The following is a 27,696-nucleotide window of genomic DNA, read 5'->3' as shown; positions in this document are numbered from 1 at the left end:
GCTCCTCTCTCATCTCAGAAAACAAAACAGAGGATTTGTCTTTCCTTTCTTTCCTGCCACCTTGTTTCATTTTAACTTTCCCTCCTAATTTGGGACTGATGGAAACAGAGACACCTCATGCATGCCCCCTCTCTTTTCCTCAGGGCTTTTGATGTGGCAATGGCACTTAAAGGTTTCTGTTGGGTGTATATTGAGCCGAAACTGCTCTTGAGTTTTCAGGTTTTACAAACTAGTCTAACCAGACAACACAGCTGTGACACCACAGAATAACTGTGGGAATTTCCACTCTGTTTAGTAGAATCGCCAAGTCAAGCATCTAGTTGGTAGGAACAAGATACCTTGCAAGGAGGGTGTCAGTCACCACGGCGATACCCCCAAGCAGTGGTCATGTGATCGTTACTCAGGCAACTGATCTGCAGAGAGTGCTTGAGTATCACCAACTGCTGTACAGGGTCAGAAGTCAAACGGTGGTATTGATGTGGCAATAAATGAAAATATAATGTTGAGAGATACTTTTGATGCGGTGTAAATAACTTCAAATCACTTTCTGATCTGTTTATACCTTTATTTCAAATTAAAAGTGAACTCACTCAAAGCTTACACTGTGTACACACACTTATGGCTGCACTTCTTCATCATTGTTGGGACACTTCCACACTCCAGTAATAAACAGTGAAAGTTAATTTTCCTGTTTTCACTGTACTATAGTGTACTTTCACTACTGCATTTCAGTGTGAAAGTACAGTGGTTGCGGCTAAATCTCAGAGCAAATAATGTTATCTATAAAGAAGTAGGAGTTGTACTAATGGATCCGCATGTCAAAAGCAAGAACTGGTTTGACTTCTGCTGTTCTGCATTGTGTGTTTCGGTGTTCATTCTCTCTTGACTCAGTATGTTTACATATACAACATTCCAGCCTTTCCGGCCGCCCTTTGGCTGGTTATATTAAATCACTCGCTCTCTTCCCTCTTCATTTATTTTTTTTTCTCTGTCTTCCTCTTTTTTTTTCTTTTCTTTTTTTTTTTGGTGGCCGGTTTGGACTATTGTTTAATAATTGTTATATTGGTCAGGCTCATTGTTGTGTTGCCTCAGTTAAAGTGGGAACAACATGCTCTATTTCCGCAGTGTAGATTTGGAACCTAACTTCTAAAATGATGAGAAATTTTCACCTGTAGGTTTCATCTGCTAGCAGATTTCTATGTTGCACATTTTTTGGCCTATATACATTCCTTAAATTATATTTTTTAATTCTCTTTATTTTTAGCCACTATCTGCGATCCAAAGGACACGCACTGGGTTCACTGTACGTCCACTATGCATCATAACTTCTTTCAAGAAAATATCAAAACAAAACCAAAGTGGAACACTCTTCTTTAACTCCTCCATCTTAGTATATGGTGTCCTCAGTTGCAGCCTAGATAGTTATCATGCAGCTACAGCCTTTTTTCTCTCATTAGTTCACAGCTACTTCCCATCAGTATATTAGTCTTCTGTGAGTCGACTTTACTGCCACACCACTGTAAGTTATACTCAGCAAAAAAAAAAAAAAAAAGAGAGAAATGGAGGAAGACTTCGAGAAGGCAGCAAATGAAGGAGGTTGTAATTTTTATTTTCTGCGCATAAGGGACATGGCACAATGATAGTGAAATAATCCCCCAGAGGGATTGGGGAGACAATAAAGCCAGAGTGAGGATACAGGAGAAAGAAAACGAGGAACACTGAGATTGAGATGGAGAGTGGAAAGCAGGAAGGTACTGCAGAAACCTCTGGAGAGAGCCTCGGATAGACACAGATAAAACAGGAGATGGAGGGAGAAGATAGATGGCTCTCTGCAGACTTGCGCAGTGTGTTGGGTAATGCTAGGTCACCAGTGGGCTAAGCTCTACTGATGCTGCAGCGTTGAAGCAGTGGAATGATAATGGCCTGTTTGTGTTTGTGGGGAGGCATGTGTTTGTTTGTGTGGCTTTGCATATGCATGTGTGTGGAAAGATGACATGTTCTCACTGGAGGCAACACTATTTGGTCTCCTGCCACAGTCGAACCTGCACATAAACAAACACATAAAAATGTGCATATTCACCCTTATTAACCCCATTCAAAGCCCTACACTCTGTAGGACCGAGTCACCCCTCTGCTGTGAACAGTGTTCTTCTGTTGTGTCTGAGAACACTGTTCAGCTGTTATGCCTCTTCCTGTAGCATGGTCATGTGTGCGTGTTTGTGTTTTCTACTTCAGCTCTGTGTAGGTGTGGTTTATTGAGCCCATGAAGAACTTGTACATGCCAGCTCAACATGCTCACTCACACCTATGCCTCAAGTTTGGCCACAGTAGTCTGGCACTAACATCCAGCTGCAGCTCAGTGATGTATACTGGTGGCAGTATTTCATCCAGTCCAACTGTAGTATTAAACACATTTACTGAATCTGAAATCCATAAATTATGCAAATTTTAGCTCCTATTATTTGCATGAAGCAAAAGTAACTACCAGTCTGTGACCAGTTGCTGTCGAGTGAAAAGCGAGAAAGACTCCAGTTTTTAGTGGCTGCTACCAAACTAGTAAAGCTTGTTTAGTAAATCTGCATAACATGAGGCTAAAACCTGTGCAGCAGAGTAAATGAGATGAATAGCAGATTAGTGATATTGATTTTCTGACCATGTGCTTAATCGCAGGGGGGAGGAAAGGGATGGAGGGGTCAGTCACACACAGATTTCCCTCAATAGTGTGTGTGCATTATATCAGCTCCAAACACACTGGATGCATCTTTCATAAAACAAAAACCTTGTTTGTGTTCAAGTCAACAGTAAAAGCAAAAGCTGCCCTTAAACTAGATATATAAAAAATTAGCCTGCATATTTCTTGCATTTTAATCTTAGTAAGCTAAACTTGTAGTGGCATGTCAAAGAAAATGAGAAGACTGTTACAATATTCATACAGGCTATGAATTTAACAGAAGCAGTAAAATTAGTTTTTACAGATTGGGGTTTTCTCCACATTTTTGCACTCTTGATCAGTCCAGAATGAAAACTACAAAGAACTCTAAAGCTTCACTTATGTCAGCAGCACTCTGCAGCTGCAGCATCACAACTATTTTAATGCTATTTATAGCAACCAAACACATCTGTAACATGTTAGATAATTGAATGAATATTATCACAATGTAATGCAGCCACATCAGATTGTGGGTCTTCACTTGGACTATACACTGATGCATGTACACCATGTGCTCAGTCTGGATCTGATGGCAGTGCTGTGTTCTTCTACTCGTCCAGCAGGGCAGATGTTCCATGCAGATTCCAAATTTATGAGCCTAATAGTTTGCAAGAAAGTTTTGTTTTTTTCTGGACAAATCCTGAACTCTGTCAGAACTGGATACTTTAATTAGGTTAAGCTCATCGATATGCATAGAATTCCTTTCTATTTGTGTTATTCTGGTTTGTGTATTATATTGCTATTCACAAAAAATGACATTGCCCAGTGTTTGAGGTTGATTATTGAAAATTTTGCTCTTGGTTCTCACACTCTGATTAAAATGCTACTAATTCTTTTTTTTCACTATATTTTTGATTAACTTGATCCAGGTTATAAGAGGTGTTCATTTACAACTGTGTGCTTGATGACTGATTTGAAAATAACATGCATGTGTGCACTATTTTGTACCATCTGATCATTTCTCCAGAGAAAACCTCCATTATTTGCTCTCAGTCATATACAGTGAGTGAAGTTCATGTCAGTGGAGATGCTCCAGAAAACTAGATACTGCTGATAAAAGACACTAATGATGTTAATAAGAAGATGCTGAGAAAGCATAATTTTACCTTGCTCACCTGAATCCAGATCTATAACCAATTCAGATCTTGTATATTTTCCAGTTCTGGTATTATGAATATTTCCTATGGATGCTGGCAAACACTACACAGTGTGGCAGTCCTGGGTGTTGGTGACTTTTGGATATTGTCCTCTGTTACTTTCCCTAATTTTGCCTGGAATATGACAGCTATCATATGTCAGTCATGTAAAGTATTTCCTCCTCTGGTTCACAAGCATGTTTTGTGTGCCTGATTACACATCTCTCTCAAAGCCATGGTCATCTGTGGCTTTGTTTTTTTTAGGTACCCAGAAATTCTGTAACAGCTGATTTAAATCTTTCTCAGCTGGAGTAGCAGGGTGTTGCATGCATCTCAAGGGGTTCCTAAAGTTTTGTCTAATATCTCAACAGCTCATACTACTGGAACAGTGTAATGGAAAATTTAGGTGGTTTTGAAACTTTGATTAAAACAAGCAGTTTAAACTTGGTTTATGATCTCTGCAGCTGTTCTGGAAAATTCACACTGGTCATGTTGTTTTGTGATTGGTCAACACAGCTGTGAAAGTAGAAGCCTCACTTAATATAGTTTTCACCTCAAACTACAGAATTCCATGATCTGAAATTTAATTTTGGAAACATTTTTCATAATTAGGTTAATTGAAACCAGAGAGGTCAGTGTTTATTTTATTTTAATGGCCGTAGAGATGGTGATGGACTAATAGGTTGTAGGTGTTGAATTTCAGATCTGTGTGTGACATGCGTTTGTCTCTTTGTGCTAGCAGTGTATTAAATGGATACATGACACATGCTATATTTGTGTGCATTAGTGGCTATATGCTCATAACCCAAACTCAGCCGGACATTGAAACAACGCTTTAGCAAGTGGGTGTCACAGCCCCATGTGACTTCTGTTGGAATTTAGGGTTTGGTTAATCTTCTCCGTTCAATCCTGTATCCTTCGGTCTGCAGCAGTGAGCAGAAGCTTTGTTCTGTATGCAGCTCTCCTCCTCTTTTCTCTGTCTAATGGAGTTAAGCTCAAATTCAGCCACTAAGACGAGATGGGGATTGGCTCTGTGTGTGCTCCGCCTGCGCCATAGGGCCCTGCGAGCCAGGTAGATGTTACTATTATTCTAGGTTTATCTTATGTGGATGTTGTCCTTTAGAACAACCAAATCTTCTCTGTTTATGTTTTTTTCTTTTTATTTTCTCTTCATTTTTATTGCAAAAACATGTGAGGTTGATAGCTGTGCAGAGGTACTCACAGTTTTAATGCTATGAAGACACATTCACTGCAGAGAGGATATTTAACTTTGCAAAATCAGCTACTGTGGAACATTCTGGCTGCTTTTTACAGTTCAACAGTAATCTAATGTTAAGATTTCTAAAAGATTTTTAAGCTTTTAAAAGTCTGAATTAATTGGTATAGAAAGAAAATAAGAAAAACACTACTGAATGATGAAAATGAAATCCAGATTTGTCTAAACTATATATATTTTTTTAAAGAGGTCAAGAGATCACTTACAAAATAAGGATGTGCAACGTTTCGTGCTCGGCTTTGTACAGTGTTCATCATTTGAAATCTTGTTTATATTTGCATTCGTGGGGCTGATTATTTTTATGAGCTGAAGACTGCAACCAGACTTTGTTATGTCATGCCAGAGAGAGTGTGATAATTTCTGCTATTTGAGACATCGTTTTGAAGTTAATATGTACATCTCATCAGGACATAACTCCTCTATCTTGTAAATGTATCTGTGACTTTTGTTACCTTTGTGGGGGGTAATATTGAGAGACAGACAAGGAAAAATAAGTCTTCTATTTATGGCCCTCATTGGAATGACAGGCCTGTATTAGGGCATATATTACTGTAGTTGAGAGGAACAACTAGGCTTTATATATAGTTCTGTTATTAGTCCTGACATTCTCTTTGATTGGCAGTAATTAATAGAAATGATTTAGAGCCTGCCTTTGAAAAACGTTCTGTCACTTTTCTGGATTATCTAAATTAAAATGGGGCTTTGGCCACCAACAAAGCCCCACAACAGTTTATCAATAAAGTTAAAAACGTACTCTGTAACTTTCCGACCTCAAAACCCCACGTTCTGGACTCATTTGATGGCACAGAGACATTTATTATGTACTTTTCTGGAACTGTTGCTGCCCAGCACATGGTGTCACGTGTCGTTACAGCTGAGTTTAACTTTACACATCGAACCACATGCTGCCAAACGGTTATCAACACACTGGCTGTTTTAAGCGCACAACATGGCAAACAGCAAAGAAATGCAAGAGAACATTATTGGAGGAAGAGAAGATGAGTAAGAAAGAAAAGAAACCGAGCAAGTGATGGGACAAGAGTCAGAATGAGACTTTCACTGGCTGTAGGGAGATCACAGTACAGGTAGGATGCAAGACGGATGCTGAATTAGCAGTTGAAAGTGGGTGCATTGCTTTAAAAATCTACAAAAGTTCCACAGTGCGTCTTTAATATAAAATTAGGGAATTTTCTAATTTGATGTTGCTGGGGTTTTTTTATTTTCTTTTGCTTTAGCCATTAGTCAAGTAAAGCATTCCTACAGAAATCAAATAAATATAAGAATTAATGGTAGCAAAGTGTCCATTTAAGCATCCCATGTGGTCATGCAAGCACACCTTTAATGATGTCAGATTTATAAACAATGTCATTCACACTCCAGATTACTCTTTTTTTACATTCACGTTAACTTGTCAGTGAATATGTTTTCCTTTTTTTTTTTTTTTTTAAAAGGAACTTCATTGTTTCAAGGCACATGTTTTTATGGCGTACTGGGCTTGTAGAAACATGGCTGACAATTTTATCCGTGGACGTGTAAAAGCTGCCTTTCACTGATTCATTCATTGATTCATTTGCACGTCAGATACAACATGCTGCAGTTTTGGAGCTGGACTGTCTAAACTTCAGGATATACATCAGTAGCTGTTCCAGATATCTCCAGCAGGTTTGGTGTCAGAGGTGACAGGTGAATGTGTTCATATTACTTAATAATATCAATACTGCATGTAATATGAGTCAGCAGACAGGAGCATCACTGGCTTTTTGTGTGACACCCTGTGTTGATGGGAGCGCTTTACAGACATGAACATGGCTTCATGCGGATGCTCTCAGTTGCTGTGGGCGGATGTTACAATATGGGCTTTTGTGGCTTGCTTACGTCACTGGAATGTATAAATACAAAATGGAGTGAACAAGTGCAGTATAGGGGGAGGAGGACTCAATGTAAAACATAAAATGCAATCAAATCAAAGGTAAAGCAAATGCTCAGTAACACTGTTAAGTATGTAGTGGTTTGTCTCTTTACCCAGCAAAGTAAAATATGAACCTCAAGGCTAATAAACACATTTAATCTATAGAGTTGGATGGCATAGACAAAACACAGTAACAGTGCTATTGGCCTGGTGTGCATATGGTTTGGCAATATGGATGTTGGTCTCTGTATATATGCAGCCATATTATTTGTCTTGCACAATTGTGTTCACTAGCTGACATCTGCAGCCTGCCAGCAATGTGAGTGCTGTTCCACACATTTTATTTTGTCAAATTGTTTCCCATACAGTGACAGATGTGTGTCTCACTAACACCCCCTCATTTGTGCAAGCTGCAGGGCTTTTGTATAGACTGTGTATTGATTTGTGTTGTTTCTCATCTTTGTGCATTTGCATTATGCCTGCACTATGCATCATGTAATGTGTCTACCATATAGTTCAGTCAATACAGTATGTGTGGACTTGTATCCACTGGCTGCCTGTGGGGAATTTCACCAACATTCAATTCGGTCTCTGTAAATTGGTGTGTCAAATGCCAAATTGACCACTAGCTTCAAAGTCACTGTCTTGTTTTGCAACGTGAGGACTGAATTCAGACTGGTGTCCCACAAATCTTACAGGAACAGACAGTTTTAATGTTGCTGTGGGTCGGGGTGGGCAGTTAAAATATAAACTCTGGGTCTGGGCTTTAGCCACAATGATGGAGTCAAGGCATGATGGAGTCATGCAAGTTATGATGATTAAAGCAGGACTTTACAACTTTACAAAAGTAAGGCTGGGGAAATCTCATATCAACATTTGCTAGTGTAGTTTTTATAGAGCACTCTTTTAAATCTCTCTGAGAAAAAAAAATCTAAAACAGGAGCTATAGGAACAATGTTTAAAGACGAGCAGCTAATATAAATGTAAACAGTATGATCAAATATAGAGTAGGAATTTAAACAGTATTGTACATCTTTGTCAGATTGATGACATTTTTATGCCACTGCAGCTGCAAATGCATGCATAATGAATGTGTAAATTGCATCATATGCTGATCTAATATTGCCAATAATTTCCCCTAAAAATCTGAGGAAGTTGTGAGATTGCTCTGTTTCTACTCTATCTCACTTGATGTTGACTAGTGGGATTATTTAGAAAATGTTTTCTTATCCATTCCAATCATATCAGGGATGATCACAGTCTTAGATTCCTGTCAAATGCAACCTCAGTTTGAAGTATTGAATCCCAAAGGGTTATGAAATCTGCAAGGTTTAATAATGAAAATAAAGGTTTGAGCTCAGCCCTGCCACAATGGGTCTCAAGCTACTTCCACTGCAGTAATAAATGTTTGATGTTGTTAGTTTTATTTGTGTAATTGACTGACATGGTTAGGTCGTCTCCAACAGCCACTTCCACACTAATATGACTCTTAACTTAATTCTCCAGCTCTGCTTGAGGCTAGCAGCAGTCTGTTGTCGATTTGCATGGAAGCAAAATTCTCTTCTTTGGATGCTGTGGGAATAATGTGGTACCTGCTTTGTATTTTTGTGGGAGCAGGCAAAATACATCTGAAGCTAAATTAGAAGTTCAACATTGCCACTTGCAGCCATTTGCACAATGAACCATTGTACAGTGTACTGAATTGGTGGCCAATGGAAAAACAATCCGGCATAGCCATACTCTGCAGCTACAGACTGTGATGTGGGGGCAGTGCAGCCAGTGACGTCAGACTGCATCCTGAAAATAGCGGTGAGATCTAAGTTGTGCACACAGACGGAGCCTCTGGAGGAGAGGAGAGAATGAGTCAGCTGTCTTGCTGACACGGGCCAAGAAGGAGAGAGAGAAGGATGAGTAATGAATCAATCAGAGGTAGAGATGGCACCTTTAGAGAGTGGAGGAGCGGAGCTGAAGGACACCCGTAGTCTGAAACCCACGCCTTAATATTGAGAGTGGAGGACAATGCTCTTGTTGCTAAGGAATACCTGTTACCTTGGTGATGGTGAAATATGTTTAAAGATGAGTCATGAAGTTTGAACTCAAGTGGTCAACTTTCTGTGCAGCCTTTTGATGGTCAGCAGTGTGTCAGCGCTGCCCTGTGACCATCATTAACAGCAGGACACATCACCGATGTCAAGTTTCAGGAAGCAAATGGATGAAATGATCACATCTAATCAATCAAAAGGAAGGAGAATATAGGTTAAAGCAAGTTTAAAGTAATATTTTTCTTATTTGTATATGATCAGTTGCTCAAACCCTTTCAGTTAAGCTGAGGAAAAGATGTAGAATAAGATTAAAACATCTTTTTTCTTTTCTGAATTATCTTAAAGAGGTGGAAGAAGTAAGTAGAAATACTTAATACCCATTTGTCCACTCCATACCTAAATGGGGGGTCAAAGCCCTTTTAACTTTTTCTGTGTTAAATAAAGTTTGACCTTCGGTGTGATGGAACTACACAGAATGCTGATTTCACAAACATATTTTAAAAGTATTTGTATATATTTTCATAATTAAATTGATATGTGAACATATTTCATATTTGTATATTATTATTTTTTAAATGTAAATATAGATAAAAAAAACAATTAATGAGCATTTTTCTCTTTTTCTTTTATTGTTGAGCATTTGTCATGAATTCAAGGTGGTGTTCTCATTTGGTGAAAGGCAGGGTGCATCCTGATGTGGTTCCAGGAATAAGAACGAGAACACATGATTTTTTTTATATTTGTATTGTGGATGACAGCTCACCAACCGCATAAACAAACCAAAAAGCCTCACTGTCCAAAGCTTTGTAGGCAAAGGAATTCAGCACCATAAGCCTCGTTCCTTTGAGGTATACATGCGTCATCTGTGTTCCAAATCTTTCAAAATGGAACAAAGTAAATACAAACCCTCAGATGAAATTAAAAAGATGTTCAGACCTCTCAAATAGATCATTAATTTCTCACAAGAACAGAGACATAAATTACTTTTCCAATTTTGTGATCAACAACAATAATACAAAACACAGTTTTCCAAATAAGAAAATAAAAAGATGAATAGAAAGAATTTAAAAAGTAGAAGAAAATCTCCAAGAATAAAGTAAGGCATGTGATTCTTTTTTTTTTTTTTTTTTTTACAAAGGGGTTCCATGTACTTTGATGAACTGGTGACCTGTCTAGGGTACCCTGCCTCTCACCTGCTACATGCTGGGATAGCCTCCAGCTTCCCCGCGACCCTTAATGGACAAAGTGGTGTAGATAGTGGATGGTTGGATGGGTTCCATGTATTCTGGGTATATTATGTCTGAAAGTGGGAATCTGAGCTTTTCAAGCTTCAGATTATGAAGAATCTCCTCCATCGAGCAGATGTATGTTTGTTACCAGCAGGTCAACGACTAGTAAAACAAGATCAGTGTCTTGGCAAGCAAGGCCATGAAGGCTGAAGCCCACCTTGATGCAATAGGAGTCTCATCTCATTTGTATAATTTAATCTTCCTCCTCTTCTCCCTCCTCCATTCTCCTGCTTTTGACCCCAACATATTTTTGAGTGGAGTATTTTGAAGGATGTCTGAAGTAGGGATGTCATAATTGTAGATTTTTTTGGTACGATTATTGTCAAAGAATCATGATTTTACAATTATCGTGATTGTTCTGTTAATTAATTACACTATAAATGTGTAAAACCACATGAACACTCCTTATTGGTCTTTAAATGGTATTTATATCTATTAATGCAACATAACAAAATTATATAACGATAAAGTAAAGTAACAAGTCTAATTCTAACTAAATCCCTCCTGCTGTGTAAGCGATACATAAATCCATGTTTACTCTGGATTTCTCTCAGAAAACACAGATGGAAAAAGGCTACAGGACCTCTACCTGGATTTAGGAGGCTTTTTTTCTGTAAACTACATTATAATTTTTTTTAATCTAACTAGAGAATTCAAAACAAGCTTTGCCTTCCACCAGAAATATGCAGTATTGCCTGCCACATCATGCAGAAATACTGATTATTAATTTCTACAGTCAGTCTGGTTTACCAAAGCCCCATTGTCTGTTTACCAGCATGCACACAATAATCTGACATCAATGATATTGGCACGGATTGATCCGCCCATAACTTGATTCTGGCTGGTTTTAACTAAATTTTTTAACAGTAAGTGAGCTGGTTTTGTGAGAATTGTTTTAAGGGTAAAGCTAGGAAAACTTAAAGACTTATGACTAATAAATTCAGCAGTTTACAGCAACACATTTGTTCAGGCACATCTGCAAAGCGTAGTACGATGAGGAATTTACTAGAACAAGTTGCTTTTTCTCCATTTCCATCTCTCCTCCCTTTGGATTCTGTGAAATTATATCCATCATTCTGAACATACCTCAGTACAGCATAGCATTTGCACTGCTTTTACGAGCGTCTGTGCATAGCATGACAGAACTGGTATTCAGGTGTGAATGACGGACATTAGCACCAACCTCTCAGAGCAGGCTAGAGTGGCACGATTTGGTTTGATTATGTGCTGTACATGAGCACTTGTACATAGAGTTATAAAAGTTTTCTTATCACTTCTTTAATGGAGTTATTGTCAGATAAATCACTATAAGAAGCAGGCTGAGCAGTTAAAAATGTAACACTGGGGTAACAGATCCCACTCCAGGGCGTAAGGTTGAATTAGACTGAAGATGAAAACACAAAACGCAAATACAAGGACATGAAGGTTTGAGGAAATATTTTGGGCATGTCCTCACAAGTAACATGATGTCACAAGATGGAAACTGCATTCTGCAGTGTTTAGTTGCTCAGTGAATGCAACTGAAAGACTCCTGCCTGAACCTGTGCTCTACAATCGGTTGCATGAGTGCTAACATTACTAAACCATGTTTTACCACTGGTCTGTTTATGAAGCATATGTATATTTAATATCTTTAAACTATAAATTATTTCTGCATTGCAGTAAGAACATAAACATGCTCTGTCCCCCTTTTTTTTATTTAATCTGAGCACAAAAAACTTAAACTGTGCAAACACCATATTCATAGTTGCTTCTGTCATCCTCAAGCCAAAGCAATGCCAAATAAACACACACTAACACACACTTGTCATCCTGATAAACAGAAAGACAAACACCGGCATACTGTGTTCCGGGTTGCATTGCTTTAAGACTGTTATGGAATTTAAAGAAAATACAGAATAGAAATTTAACAAGGCCAAGATGAGATGTTTGACTTCAAAGCATAACTGTGTAATCAAATAATTCTCAAAAACATTTTTTTGCATCAGTCATTGACATCAAAACCCATGTTTGTTATAAATATTGCCAAGTAAACACTTTATGCATGTGAAGAAATATAATTAAAAGCGTAAACCATGGCAATGGAATGAAACAGAAAGGTATTGGTCTGAAAAAAACATCATGACATTATTTAGAGTGCAAACCTGTTCTCCACTTTGATTTGTTACACCTTTAACCAGTTGAGGAACTAATCATAGCTCATAGGTTGACAGTTAGATCTCTTACAACATTTTATAGTTACTGACATAAAATGCCAGTTGTCACAGTTTGGTTTACAGATATGTCGCCACATTGTTTGTAAGTATTTTGTGATGGGAAATCAGTCATGAAGTTTTGTTGCGTGCAATAAACAAGGATACTCTCAGAGCTCCACAATAGGGAACTAAGTGAAGCTGCTAAATGAACTAATTAAAGCGTAATCTACACTTTTTAAGTGGGTCAGGTTATGGATACCACAGAACATCAAATATTCACTGAATGTTTGAAAGTTCCACTTTATTTTTTTTTTTTTATTTTTATTGCCAGAAGAGGATTTTGGTGTTGGCCTCATGTTTGTTAATGTTATTTTTCTATTGTTTAGCAGCGGCTTGGTGTTTTGTCCAGGGCCACCTATTTTTTAATGTAATTAAAAGTGGAATTAACTAATTGATAATGGAATTAATGGTGCATCATGCATCATTCATCTCTTGGTGTAGAAAGATGCTTTTTTTCCGGTTCTACTCTTAGTTTTTGTTTTCTGTTGCGGTGTGTTGCCTCTGGTTTTCTCTGTTGTGTGTCTATTCCTCATGGACAGATCTTTCTGGTTTTCTGCCTGTCTGTATTTTTCAGCTTCTACTTGTGTTTGTCTGTGTTCGTGTCTGTGTGTGTGTGTGTGTTCTGTGTTTGCCCCAGCGTCCTGAACTCTTTCTGTCTGCATAATGTTTGCCTGTCTTCTTGATTATTCTTTCCCTCCATCTGCCTACCTCTTTCTGTTTACACCTGGTTTCTGTGCCTGCTGTTTTCATCTGGTTATGTCTCTCTGTTCATCGTTCTCTTCTCTCTTTGTGATTCTCAGCCCTTCTCGGCTGTGTTTCTCATCCTAACAGATTTTTAACAGTTGTGCAGCGGTTCCCCAGCTCAATTTCTTCCCATTCTGTCTCTATTTCTTCTCTACTCGTCTATTAGACTGCAGCGTCTGTGCTATCTTAATGTTTTACGGCTTGGCTTGGGTCCAGGAAGTTATGGAGGGGCTAAGTGTTCGCACAGCCAATGGCAGAATGAGTCTTATAAAAGCACTGACTTATAGATGTGATGTATGACACCGTACGTGACTGCTTTGGTAAAGAAGTAGTATCCTGCTGCAAGGACACGGCCATCTTCTGTGTTTGTGTGTTGGTGTGTGTGCGAAGTAGCAGTGAAATCTCAAAACCAGGTTATTTGCTCTGTTAAACCACTGCACTTTGTGTATGTACATTGGCCTGCCATCACGTTAACACTTCACACACACACCCTCGCCTTGCAGTTGCCATAGCAACCCACCAAGAGGCTCCATCATGTGTCGGAGCCTGTGACCGCAATTGCTCAGAAGCTCAGACTTTTGTGTCTTTATTGTGTTAATTTAGCATTCGATCATGTTGCTGCTACCACTCTTTCTCTTTTTATTTAAATGATTGTTTTTTCTTTTGTCTAAATAAGTCTTGCATTGGTATTTCTGAGACAAGTTCTAAAGTGTAAGATTCTGTTGAGTAAAAAGATTTTTTTATAGTTGTTATATACCCAGGGTAATTTTAAAAACACTGTTAATGGGGATTTTTGTGGTGGCGACTCTACGATAAATTGTCACCTGAATTGGTTGCTTTCTTTGAAAACAGCAAAAAATAGTTTCCACTTTTTGTTCAACTTTTTAGGCTTAAACCTGACTGTTTTCTTTCACTGTTACTGCTGTCATATTACCTTTTTTGGCAATAGTAGGCCTCCATTCGCAGAGAGATGGCTATAAAAACCCTCTGAGTACTGCAACCAGCATCAAATGACAAAGTGGATCATAAAGCAGCTAAAGAGTCAGATATTTCCCTCAGGAATTATTAGAGGGCACAGGGTGAACAGTGTATTGGCAGTACATTCGTCAGATGGCTGGATACATGATACAACTTATTAGATGGCCCATAACTATTTGAAGTGTAAATAAGTAAGTGATGATGCTTTTTTTTTGTTGTTGTTTTTTTTGTGTGTGTGTGTTCTTTAAAAGATAGTGTGTGTTCTCTAAAAGATTGTGTATACCAAGTTCCTAGCTCTACTATGGTAATGGGTTTTGCCCTAACTGGACTGAAAAAGGAGACATTGAGTCCAGACTTAGAGCAGGCAGCAAATTGACAGGTTGGCCCAGAAGCTTTGGTTTAACTGTCCCAGAGTGGAATCATCACATGTTTCTAAAATCCTCCAACAAAGCCACATGGTAGCTTCCTAAAGCAAAAAAAAAGTGCTGGGAGCTGAGTGGTCTGGACTGGTTAGGAGAAAAAGAGATTCTACTTTGGGTTTCTCCTTTCAGGTGCTTGTTGTTTTTTATTATTATTATTGTTGTTATTATTATTATTATTATTTTGAGCACGGGGAGTGGAACAAAGTAGTTGACTGTTGATGGAAATGGATTTTTCCACTGTTCCACTACATCTGGTATATTAACAGTCAGACCATAATCCTTTGGGGGAAAAGATCACATATCTAGAGTTCTGAGGTATATGCACACAAATTATTGGTTATTTCAATCAAAATATGTAAGTGGTTAATATTTATGAATAGAAATTTAAATGATATGGTATTATTACATTGTTTTATTTAACTATGAATAAAGCAGAAATAATGTTGAGTCTGTCATAAAGATAATGACTTCCTTGTTATTTCATTTTTGACTAATTCTTTAGTCCTGCAATATTCTGACATAAATGTCCAGTTTGTATCAATAATGAATCACTGCCATGTTGTACACTTAACAAAGCAAACTATAGAGCTGCAGACAGTTTAAAAATAAGTATTTATTCAGGCATGTTGTGTGCCTGTGGATCTGGGCACAGAAAATGCTTCACTATAACACCAGGTTTTATTGCGGTGCCTTTTTTTTTTCATTGGTTTTATGACTAAAAAGAGACTTAATTTGTTTTCATGCAACTTTTCTCAACTAAGTATGACTTACTTAAGACAATACCACACTTGTTATTTGTTAAGCAACACTGAGTTTTGATGGTCATGCCAGCTGCAGTTCTTTTATTTATTCCACACACATGCATGCACACACACACACAAATAATACTCTGAATTTTTTCTTTTTTTTTTACCCTTGTGGAAACGACCTGTCTGACACAGTATGATGTAGACAGCAAATGTGACAGCTTTTATAAACTCAGCACTGACTCCAGTCAGAACCACACACTTTAACTGTAGAAATGTTTATGAAAACGAATAATTTCCATGTTAGTAAACTGGTTTTGTAGCTCAGTTTTGTTGTTGTAATAAAATATCCATGTGAGGCCGACTTTTTGTGTAAAATTTCTCAGTTTTGGCTCACTATTGTGTTCACAGACCTGAGAACCAGCAGAAAGCCCCGGTGAGCACACCTCCTCCCCCACCGCCTCCTCCACCTCCCCCTGAGCCGGCAGGGCCCCCAGAGCCGGAGGAGGAGATCCTGGGCTCCGATGATGAGGAGCAGGAAGACCCCGCAGACTACTGTAAAGGTCAGAACTGCAAACAATCAGGCAGACACACACACTGAGTTCTTCTGTCTCGGCCAATTACTTCCACTCTTTATATCTGTCCCACGAAGCTCCACAATGGCTGCCCTGGTCCACGTTGTCTTCTCTCCCTCTTTCTGTCAGTATTTGCTCTTCCTCCTCCCTCCTTTCTCTCTCCATCCTGATGGGATTTGCAGCAGTGTTGGTACAAACATTAGTGTGTCACAAACGTTTCAAGGTTGTTTGGTTCTTGCCAGAATGGAGCAGCCCAGTTTTCTGCAGTGGCTCAGGATGATGAAGGCATTTTACAACGTTCAGTGTTGTCATTTGAGGAAAAAAAAATGGAGTGTATCACAAAAGTTACGCCTCTTGTCATAATACAGCGTAATTTAACACAATGACAAAGGCCCTCTTTCATATTTATTAAGTCGTCTCAAAACTTCTTTAATACATTTTCTAAAGCCTTACCATCCTTGTACCTAAAAAACAAAACAAAACAAAACAAAACAAAACAAAAAGCTATGTGTAATCTGGTCAGCTCTGTTTTGTGTATTTACTGTGTAATTCTATGGTTGATTAGAGTGCCTGCCCCTCAAGATTTCTTTCTGCTTAAATCTTGAATATTAACACAATATCTCTTTACCTCTATAGCAAACAGAAAGTTTTCCACTCCACTTTTTCTTTAAAAATTAGTTATTTTCTGTATCATCTGAGGTAAATTTAGTTTTTTTTCTTGTTATATTTTACAGTGACACTGAAAAAAGTACATGTTTTTAAATTGTTTTGTAAAAAGTATTAGAAATATTAAACTGAATTATCTAAATTACATCAGCTTTAAGAAGCTTAAAGGTCCCATATTATACACTTTATTCCCAATCTGAGACCATTCATTAATATCTAAATTAAATATTTCCGCCATGGTATGGACAAATCGACCCTCAGTTTGAGTGCAGCGGCTTCTCTTCACCTCCCTCTTTTTAGCAACTTCAGAAATGTGCCGTTTATGGTGGGCGGAACCCTGGTGGAGCAGCTCAGCTGTTGGCTCCGCCCATCGCATCGCCCGTCATGAGGTGATTGACAGGTTAGGCCTTAGCGGTTACTAGACGCTGATTACAGCGTAGTGAAGGATAAACAAATGCCGGAACACCGGAACCCATTCCTGAAGCCCCCATTCCCGACCCAAACCGAAACGCACGGAGAACACAGCTAGCTACGCTCATCAATCTGATGCACAATGGCACCGGATACAAACAGTAGAAACAGTGACTTGGCTACATTTATAACAGTGCTAATATATTTTCAAGCTATCAGACTAATAAGGCCGAAACGATAAAATAACTGCCAGCTCTTACCTCTCCAGCTGTGTCACGGACAGTTGGTATTGAACCTGGCTTCAGCTTCAAACGGTCGGCGAAGCCTGCTTTCCATGCCCCCATGTTGTGGAAACAGTCCTCTTTGAAATGCTGGCCACAGACATGCAAAACCTTTGGAAGTTTTCCGGGTACATTTCCTCCAAAAATAAAATTAATCCACTCAGTCCTCGTGGGTTCAGTGGATGGAAGTAAAAAAACGTTTTCGTGTTCATTTATGCAGCCACAAACAGAACAGTGCTTCTGTCGCTTAGCCATGTCCGCTAACGATGGTTGCTGAAAAGGATAAACACTGGGCGCTAGGTGATTTTTAGAGGGCGTGCTTTGAGAGCCGGTAGGCGGGTCCATCGCTCTGTGGGGAGTGGTTATTGTCCCTTATGACGTCTTAACGTACACGCTTTCAAACTCGCTCACTTCAGCGTTTACTTCCCTAGAGGTGGAGCAGGGGGGAGAGAGAGCGCCTGAAAGAGTTTCACACTTACAGGTCTCCTACACATGCGGGGGGACCAGTATGACTGTTCCAAAACCATTAAAAAGTGAATTTTGCATAATATGGGACCTTTAATTTAATACTTGGTTATAAAGAAAGGCAGCCTGACGTCCTATTGGAACACTGGAACAAGCTTAACACACCTCTCTGGCAGATTTGTTCAAGCTCATGAAATCTGAATGGGTGTCAGTAATTTTCAGGTTTCTACTAAGCTGCACTGCTGGGTCCCTCCAGATCTTTCACAGATTTCAAATTTTCTTGAAACCAATGTTTTCATGTTAGCATGCTTCGGGTTCTTGACTGTTTTAAATGTATGCTTGCTTTAGGCGATCCAGAGCAGGATCATGGGTGTTCTACATTCTTTGACACTAGTCTTTGCCCTTTATCATTGCTGATCTGAAAGTTTGCTGTCACATAAAATCTCACACATAGCTCACACCCACTCCTAGGGTCAATTTAGAATGGGTGTTTTTGAACCGTAAGACACAGCTGGGATGGCTCTAGAGCAGTGATTCCCAAGCTGTTTTATTGTGGGACCCTCTTCATGCAAGTACTAAAAAGCTGTGCCACCCCATGCTGAAACCATGCTTGGTTTTATGCTTTCATAGCAAGATTCTTACCATAAATTTATTTATAAATTTTTTTTTATTGTTTTGAGGTTTATTTGATCTTTGTGGGTTTTTTGTGCACAAGTCTGTGAGTGTTAATGAATGATTAGGTGTGTGTTTTTAATTTAGTTAGGCCATATATTTGGGTATGTGAAGGCTTATGTTTAATTTTAAAATTGATATTTAATTATTACTGTTATTATGTAAAGCACTTTGTGCTGCCTTTGGTATGAAAGTGCTACAAATTTGATTTGATAAATAATTTATTCTGGCTGACTCCTGTCTTTTAAAAAAGGCCAAAGTTAAAAATAACATGTAGCCTTACATTTTATTTATTTATTTTTTTTTAAGAGAGACAAATCATCTGCTCTGTGGTGTTTCTCAGACATTTCATTAATTAAATTTTGCTGGAAAAATCAAGGTTACCAGGATAGACATCCACTACTGTAGCTCCGCCTGCTCCACTCAGGAAGACTGCAGCTGTGGTTCAAAACAAGTCAGCTTCTTGCTTTAAGAACCAGTGCTAATCATGCATGAATTATTACACAGTTTGGCTTAGCAACCAGATCTTGGAAGCATGTTTTTTTTTCCCTAATTTTCTTTTCCAGATCTGTTTCTCATCACTTTGCAGCCTCATAGGTCTATAATTTGTTTGATCTCACGGCAGAGTTTTGATCCTGACATACAAAATTACCTCTAAAACATTTATGCAAGCAGGTGTGTTTCTCCTTAATTATGTTCTGTGGTTTTATTTGGGCTCAAAAGGGTAATGGTCAAGTTGTAAAAGCCTCACAAAAACCACTGAAAGAATCCAGATGCAACAAATCTCTGGTCTAACACTAATTAAAATGCGTTACCTTTTTGTCTTTTGTTTTTCATAAGTTTGTAAAACACCCAAATAACCTGTTTATTCTTCACTACTGTAGAGAATTGCCCATGAGCTGTAAACTTCAAAGGGTCTGAAAACTTTTTATCAACACTGTACACTGACCTTCTTCCTCCTCTGCTGCTGCTCCTACTCTTCTTCATACTTGCTAATTAATTTCATGCCATTGCCTCTTTATCAAATACAGTCGCCTGTAACCTTCATCTTCGCTTGCTTGATCCCTCTCAGGAGGATACCACCCGGTGAAGATCGGGGATTTATTCAACGGGAGGTACCATGTGATCAGGAAGCTCGGGTGGGGTCACTTCTCCACCGTATGGCTTTGCTGGGACATCCAGTGAGTAACACATACACACATAGTATAGACTGCACATCTTTCTTTTTTCCCTGCACACAAACTCACAACAAACATGTCATGACCCAGAAGTCATATGCTCCCTCACACATAAAGGTTGATTCCACAGTCCTTAATGTGACCTTGCTGCCCCACAAATATCACACACATGCACACACACACACATAAGGCTCTTGTCATTTGCAAGGATCTGGAACCACCACAGTGACAGATGCAACTAACACCGTCCTGTGCTGCAACCAAAGCCATCAATTTTAACTGTAATGTTGTTTGTTGTGTTCACATGGCAACTGATGCGGATGGATGACAGTATCATCAAGCCAGTGTCACCTTTCACTGACTTTTGTGCACACACACACACAAACTAATTTACTCATGTCACAGGTGTTGATTACGCTAGTTGGATTTGGGTTAAGATTGTACAGTGGCTGCAGTTTTAAGTTGGTTAACCCTTACACTATGTCACTAGATCAGGTTTTTCTAACTAAAATACACAGTGGGCTACAGGCAAACAGCCAAAATGTTCTTTTTTTTCATTTAAAAACTCAAATGCCTTGCAATAGCAAAAAAAACAAAACACAAATAAATAAATGCAAAAAAAACAAAAACTGCATTAAGAACTGAAACTGCATAAAAGGTCAGTTCACTACTCTGTGATACTAACTATTCTCAGTGATATGACAAAGACTCAAAAGCCTGGTGATTGTTTCAAAACCTGTTGACTATTCTACAAGTATGTTCTCACCAATCACAGCTTTCATAAAGTAAAATGTCAAAAATCAGTTAAATCAGTTGCAGTATTTTTTGTGGCTCTATCTGCAGCTTTTTCAGAATAAATTCATATGTACATGCAAAGAACAGCCAAAGAATAATTTTCTTCAAAGAGAAATTAAATGTAGTAGCTTGAAAGAAAAAAATAAAATAAAATGGAATTGCATTAAACACTAAAAATGCTTTAAAACTCAGTTTGCTGCTCTGTGATGCTCAATAGTCTGAGCTGGATACTTGGTGTCTCATCGTGGATGCATATGGATCAGTGTTGGGGGTCAGGCTCTGAGCTGTGGAAATCATCAAGATTGAGTAAAGGTGTTGATCAGTAAGGTGACTCCTGTGTGACGTTTTGTTTATCTTCATGAAAGAGAACAGTGGTTCAGCCAGGTATGTGCTACCAAACAGAGATTGTTTGAGCAGCTTGGGTGCACAGCTGGAGCATTGTTTCGAGTATGAAACATGGAAACAGACTCATATTTAGCCTTAAGTGTGTCACTACACTGGAGCTCATTCAGCTCCATTTGAAGGTTTTATGGTGTGCTTTCCACGTCAGCTGCAGATGGATTACTGAACAGTTCAAACTTGCTTTTGGGGGGAATCAAAATTGTCAAATTGCTGTGTGAAATCGGCATCAAGTATGCCAAGTTTTTCAGCAAACTGTGTACTTGGGAAAATGGCAGTACAGACCTTCTCTTCCATAGTTTGGCAGCACAGAAAATGGCTCAAGTTTTCTTGCAACATCTTATTCCCCCACAGGCGCAGCTGGGTTTTTAAAGCCTGCAGCATACATGCTGACACGGCCCTGCCCCTGAAGCTGCAGGTTGAGTACACCTAGGTGGCTCGTGACATCACACAAAAATGTCACGCAAAAAAATGTATTTATTTTTCTTTACTCCGAGTTGTGTTGTGTCCTTTTCTTGCTTCCCATGTACTCGCATATTTCCTCACACAACTCTTAACATCTTTTCAGCACCTTTCTTTGGCATAGCCATTGCACATAACAGCAGTCTTGCTTTCTGATGTGGCATTAAAGAACATAGCCTGTTGTCACACCAGACTTCTTTTTAACGTACGTACTTGTTTTTTCGTGTCCAAATGCTCGTATCTATCGTAGTGTTTCGTTTTAAAGTCCGTTCTTACATTATAGAGTGCATACAGAAAGTGTTCACAGCACTTCACTTCTTCCACATTTTATGTTACAGCCTTATTCCAAAATAATTTTTTTTACCTAAAAATTCTACACACAGCTCAATACTTTGTTGATGGACCTTTGCCAACAATTACAGCCTCAAGTCTTTTTGAATGTGATGACACAAGCTTGGCACATCTATCTTTGGGCAGTTTTGCCCATTCCTCTTTGCAGCACCTCTCAAGCTACATCAGGTTGGATGGCAAGCGTCGGTGTACAGCCATTTTCAGATCTGTCCAGAGATTCAAGTCTGGGCTCTGGCTGGGCCACTCAAGGACATTTACAAAACTGTCCTGAAGCCACTCCTTTGATATCCTGGCTGTGTATTTAGGGTCGTTGTCCTGCTGAAAGATAAACCATCGCCCCAGTCTGAGATCAAGCACTTTGGAGCAGGTTTTCATCCAGGATGTCTCTATACATTGCTGCATTCATCTTCCCCTCTATCCTGACTAGTCTCCCAGTTCTTGCTGCTGAAAAGCATCCCCACAGCATAATGCTGCCACCACCATGCTTCACTATAGGGATGGTATTGGCCTGATGATGAGCAGTGCTTGGTTTCCTCCAAACATGACGCCTGGCATTCACGCCAAAGAGTTCAATCTTTGTCTCATCAGACCAGAGAATTTTGTTTCTTATGGTCTGAGAGTCTTTCAGTTGAAACAGGATGCACCTGAGCTCACTTTTAAGCTTCATGGCAAAGGCTGTGAATACTTATGTAAATGTGATTTCTCAGTGTTTCATTTTCAATTAATTTGCAAAAATCTCTAAAAAAAAAACTTTTTCACAATGTCATTATAGGGTATTGTGTGTAGAATGTTGAGGACAAAAATTAATTTATTCCATTTTGGAATAAGGCTGTAACATAAAAGTGAAGCACTGTGAATACTTTTTGGATGCACTGTGTTCTTTTATTACAGCCACACTGTCTCTGCACAGAAGGCACACTGCTCTGCCCCTTACTTCTGTAAACATATACTCCGTTTCCCGCCTGCCTTGAAAACCCCCGTTTTCAAAGTCCACTTTTCATTTAGCTATATTTTGTAGGTGAGTAGAAAGAGTGAGGTACCCGCTTGCGGGCCCATGATTGACATGCCAACACACAGGGAATGCATTGTGGGACTTATAATATTATGTTGGTGCGTGCACTATATTGGTGGGGCTAGTTCAAATAGTCATTAGATATTATCATGTGGGCGAAAGATGGTTCATTCACGGGCCGTATGTGGCACTTGAGTTTTATGCTTGTGGCATAGATAACGCCACTGAGATCCACAGAAATCAGATGCAAAATAAATCATATATGGGAAAAGTTGTTTTCCCTCATTTTCTTTTTTGTTTCCCTTCTTTTTTTTTCTTTTTATTCTTCATTTTATGTTGGTTCTTAGTGTTGTGTAACTTCAAGAAATTATTATGCTTTTTGATTTTATCTTATACCTCTTAATAATGTGCTGTTTGCCTCATGTCTGACTGTTATCTGTCTGTTCGGTTATACTTTATTTAAAGAGGCATCCTATCAACAGATGCTCCTATTTATTTTCCATTAACACAGAACATAAAATTCTTACCTTTCACTGTTTGGAAGAAAAGGTCATTAATATTACACAGATTACCACACAGGTCACATCAATGTGTTTTTCGAGTTGCCATGTAAAAATCTGCCGAATCTGAACACTGGTTCATATGTTGATTCATGTCTTCACAACTGTCACACGTGTTAGTGTGATTATCAGTGTAAAATGATATCATGTCTGTGTTGAACCAGAGTGAAGAACTTTGTGGCAATGAAGGTGGTGAAGAGTGCCCAACACTACACAGAGACTGCCTTGGATGAGATCAAACTGCTGCGATGTGTAAGAATCTGATCAGTTTGGTGTTTTTGTATTTGGGATATTTCTTTTTAATTTGTCTTTCCTTTATGACTTCTTCCCCATGTACTCTCCAGCTCTTGCTCTTGATGTTGTTTCTCAAATTTCCTCTTTGCATTACCTGCTAATATTCCACTTAAAAGTTGTGCTAATTACTTATCTATCAACTTTTAACTTCTTCTTCACGAGGAGTATTTTTTCTGCCTTTTGTCTGACATGGCATACTCAAAATAAATCACATATATTTTCATAACTACAACGGGTGTGATATTTATATGATATTTATATTTATTATGATATTTATAAGGCTGATCTCAAAAGAATGCCCAGAAATGTGATAACAACAGAAGTAAATAAAGTAAACCTTGATTTATATAGCATCTTTCAAAATAAATAATCGCAAGGTGTTTCACAATAAAAACAAAATGAATGTTAGAAAACAAAAGTTTATACAAAAGCAAATTAAAAAATATAAGTTTTTAGCTACTTTTTATAAGATATCAGTGAGTCCGCAGTTCTAGAGGAAGGGAGTTCCAGCGAGTAGCAGGCAGTGCTGCAAAACCTCTGTCACCTTTGGTTTTTAAGCATTTATGCTGCACAGCTAGCAGACCCTGATCACATGACCTCGGGGATCTGCTTGGGACATATAGCTGCAAAAGTTCACGGATATAATGTGGGGCTTGACCATGCAGAGTTCTGTATGTTAAAACCAGACTGATGTACTCTGTAGTGCAGTGGTTCCCAACCTAGTTTCCTTGAGGACCTCCTTCATGCAAATACTAAAAAGCCATGGACCCCCTTCCCCACCCCATGCTGAAACCATACTTGGTTTTATGCTTTCAAAAGTGAAATTCTCACCATAAATACTGTATTCTGGCTGAGTCCCGTCCTTCACTAGAGCCAAAGTTAAATTAACAACTTACCCTTATTATTTTTTTAAAAACAGAGACACTGTGTGGATATTGATCACAATTGCTCTGAATGTTCAAAGCCTCATGGACCCCCTTGTGTTCTTTAGGAAACTCCCTTGGGGAGGAGGTCCTGGACCCTAGGTTGGGAACCACTGCTGCAGTGGATTGGGAGTCAGTGTAGCTGAGCTAACAACGGAGTGACATTAGTGGTTTGAAGATTTAGTTAGAAGCCCTGTAGCAGTGTTCTGTACAACTTAAAGATGTTCCAGTGATTTCTTCTTGAGGCAAGTGAAAACAGTTACAGTAGTCCAGGTGTCAAGATATAAAAGAATGTATGATCATTTCCAGCACAGAACGTGACACAATAGGGCTTACCTCATTTTTAAATGATAAAAATAAGAGCTAACCAGTGATTTAACATGGGTTACGTAGGAGGCCAGTGGGCCAAGAGACTGGAATTTCTTTGGTAGAAAACCGTCAGGGGCAAAAACGAGGATTTCAGGTTTTTTGATCATTAAGTTGCAGGAAATTTTCAGCTATCCAACTCTTAACATCCTCTAAGTACTTGAGCAAAACCTGTAGTTTAAAAACATCCTGGGGTTTTAAAGAAAGTTTAACCCTGAAGAGGGAGCAGATATTAAAGGAATAATTAAAGCCCCAAAACAGACCCCTGTTGCACTCCATAGGCAAGAGATGAAGGCAAGGATCTGAAATTAGCAGCAGCCACCGAAAATGATTGTTCAGCTAAATAAGAGGAAAACCTTTTTAAAGCTGACCCTGATACACTAACCCAGTGTTTCAGCCTTTCCAGCATGATGTGATGATTAACAATATCAAATGCTGAGGTCAAATCTAACAACAGTAACACAGAGCACTCTCCAGCATCAGGATGTCATTAGACACTCTAGAAGGGCTGTTAAAAACAAAATATGTTTCAGAGAAAATTCACCTGGATTATTTAAATGGTTGTTTCCACCTAAAATAAAACCACATTACTTTCAGTGAAAAAAGAAGACAGTAACCCAGTTTGGTTTAGTTTATTTACTTTATTGAATAATAGTAAAAGAAAAAAGTACATTATATAGAGAGAAATCTTTGAAAGTAGCGGAGTTTGCTTTCACCTTGTCTGTGTGGTTTGTTTGAAATGGAGAAAGTAGCAGAAGCTCTAAAATGGGCAACGCTGTTCTGATGTTTTTGTTACATGCCCGTGTAATTACTTGCCCATGTATTTCATTTGGATGTCAGTGCTTGGTAGAGTCTTTTAGCTGAGTTTGTCTGCATGATTTTGGTATGGTTCATGTTAGGATTGGTGCAAGGTTCTTCTGTACAGCAAGTATCTCATGATGCCCTCTGTACAGGAGTTTCACGTGAAAAGGGGGTTACATTTTTTCTTGCTGTAGTTCTTTCCTCAATGTTCTTTTCCCTACCAAGTAGTCTTCTGTGGCTTTTATTTTCCCTTTTTCTTCCACCAGCCACTTTCACAATATCTTCTTAACCATTTTGTCTCTAAGGTGAGAGAGAGTGACCCCAGCGATCCCAACAAGGATATGGTGGTTCAGCTGATAGACGACTTCAAGATTTCTGGAGTCAATGGCATACGTATCCTTATCAGTAGTGTGTCCCTCTCCGTTTCTATGCTGCAAGTTTCTAAGTTAGGATAACCTTGACTCTGCAACTCAGATGTGTGCATGGTCTTTGAGGTTCTTGGTCATCATCTGCTGAAATGGATTATTAAATCCAACTACCAAGGTCTGCCGCTACCATGTGTCAAGAGCATAATCAAACAGGTGAGGACTCACACACAAGCTGAGTGTCAGACAATTCTGACTAAATGTAAAATTCTGATAAATTTAGCACCTGCAATCCATTACTTGTTAAATTACCCCAATTTAACACCTTTTATTCCCAAGAGCACAACCATGATCACAAATCAAATATGTCTGTATGATTAATTTGTTTAAATGAGAGTTTATAATTGGCATTTTTAAACCACATTCATACGTCCAGTGGTTTAGCTTTCTGTGTAACACTTAACATTACAAACATTATGAGCTGGATTATAATGTTATAGCCAAAGAAATTTAACACTAGTGATGAATGCATGTGTCATTCTATACACATGGTGGGAAAAATGCAGTTTTCATGGCATAGATTTCAATGTTAGGTTATTTTAGGGTATACTGGATGCTGGTGACATGTCAGGGCTGCCTGGAACTCTGTTGTTTCCGAGCTTTCACTTGCTCATTGCCCACTGTGGAAAATATTCTCAAAGGATGGTTAAATTTTTCTTTCTTTCTTTCTATTTTTAAGGCTGCCATTTGTACAGAATAGAAATAAAGGAAACAAATGATGTGAGAAAAAGAATCACATCAGCGTTAGATAAATAATCTGCATTGTTAATAGCAGTGTAATAAGTCAAATAGTGTACATATTTTAAACTTGGACTCATAAATATGACTTATTCATGAAGATTTGTAGGAGTTTGTATGATTTTCAGGTGAAAATCATAAGATAAGCTTTATTCATCCCATAAAAGGAGACATTCCTTTGCCACCACACATCTCATACATACAGCTCAATATATTGACAAATTGACATAAATTGTTTGTTTTTATTTTCATTCGTTAAGTCACTTCATTTTTATTTATTGGTTGAGATGATATTTGACCCGATAAGCTTTTCTTCAGTTATTTATTTAGATGGATCAGTGCATATTAATGAGCGTTACAATAAATTGCTGTAAATGCGCCATCTTTAGCAGAATACTATTTTCCATCTGTAGGCCAAAGTACAAAAGAAACTACACACAAAGATAAAACCAAAAGGACAGACATAAAAATAATACAAACCATAAAAAGTGCAGCAGAAAAAAAGTGCCATGATTAAACAATTATAACAAAGCAGTTACCATAAAGCAAAGACGATGTTGGCTAGGTTAAACGTGCCCTAAAGTGCTTGTTTTAAATAGCTTTTACAGGAATTTAGAAGGAAACAAAAGAACCCAGCTGCAAGATATTTCCTCCTTCTCAGTGATGCCATAGTGTTGCTTTACCAGGCTCTTAAAATACGCAAAATGAAGGCTCATCATTTATGAAATGTACATGTGTCATTCCAGTTATAGTTTTAAACAAAAACAACAAAAGAATACAAAATAAAAGCTTTGTGGCTTGCTCAGTTTATATGT

At 38.5% G+C, this 27,696-nt stretch overlaps 1 protein-coding gene across 6 annotated transcripts in view; it reads left to right on the top strand.

The window, feature by feature from the left end:
* The window catches only part of srpk2 (SRSF protein kinase 2), a 67,702-nt gene that overhangs the window by 21,681 nt on the left and 18,325 nt on the right, over window positions 1–27,696 (top strand). For all 6 annotated transcript variants that reach the window (XM_041997226.1, XM_041997228.1, XM_041997224.1 and 3 more), the window contains 5 exons: window positions 15,919–16,070; window positions 19,650–19,758; window positions 23,499–23,586; window positions 26,024–26,111; window positions 26,193–26,299. In XM_041997226.1, the coding sequence (XP_041853160.1) occupies window positions 15,919–16,070; window positions 19,650–19,758; window positions 23,499–23,586; window positions 26,024–26,111; window positions 26,193–26,299 (544 nt within the window). The remainder of the gene's footprint in view (window positions 1–15,918; window positions 16,071–19,649; window positions 19,759–23,498; window positions 23,587–26,023; window positions 26,112–26,192; window positions 26,300–27,696) is intronic.

The sequence above is a fragment of the Melanotaenia boesemani genome, chromosome 10 (assembly GCF_017639745.1).
Source record: "Melanotaenia boesemani isolate fMelBoe1 chromosome 10, fMelBoe1.pri, whole genome shotgun sequence".
Lineage (NCBI taxonomy): Eukaryota > Metazoa > Chordata > Actinopteri > Atheriniformes > Melanotaeniidae > Melanotaenia > Melanotaenia boesemani.
The sequence above is the reverse complement of the archived record's forward strand: the minus strand, read 5'-3'. Positions and strand labels throughout refer to the sequence as shown.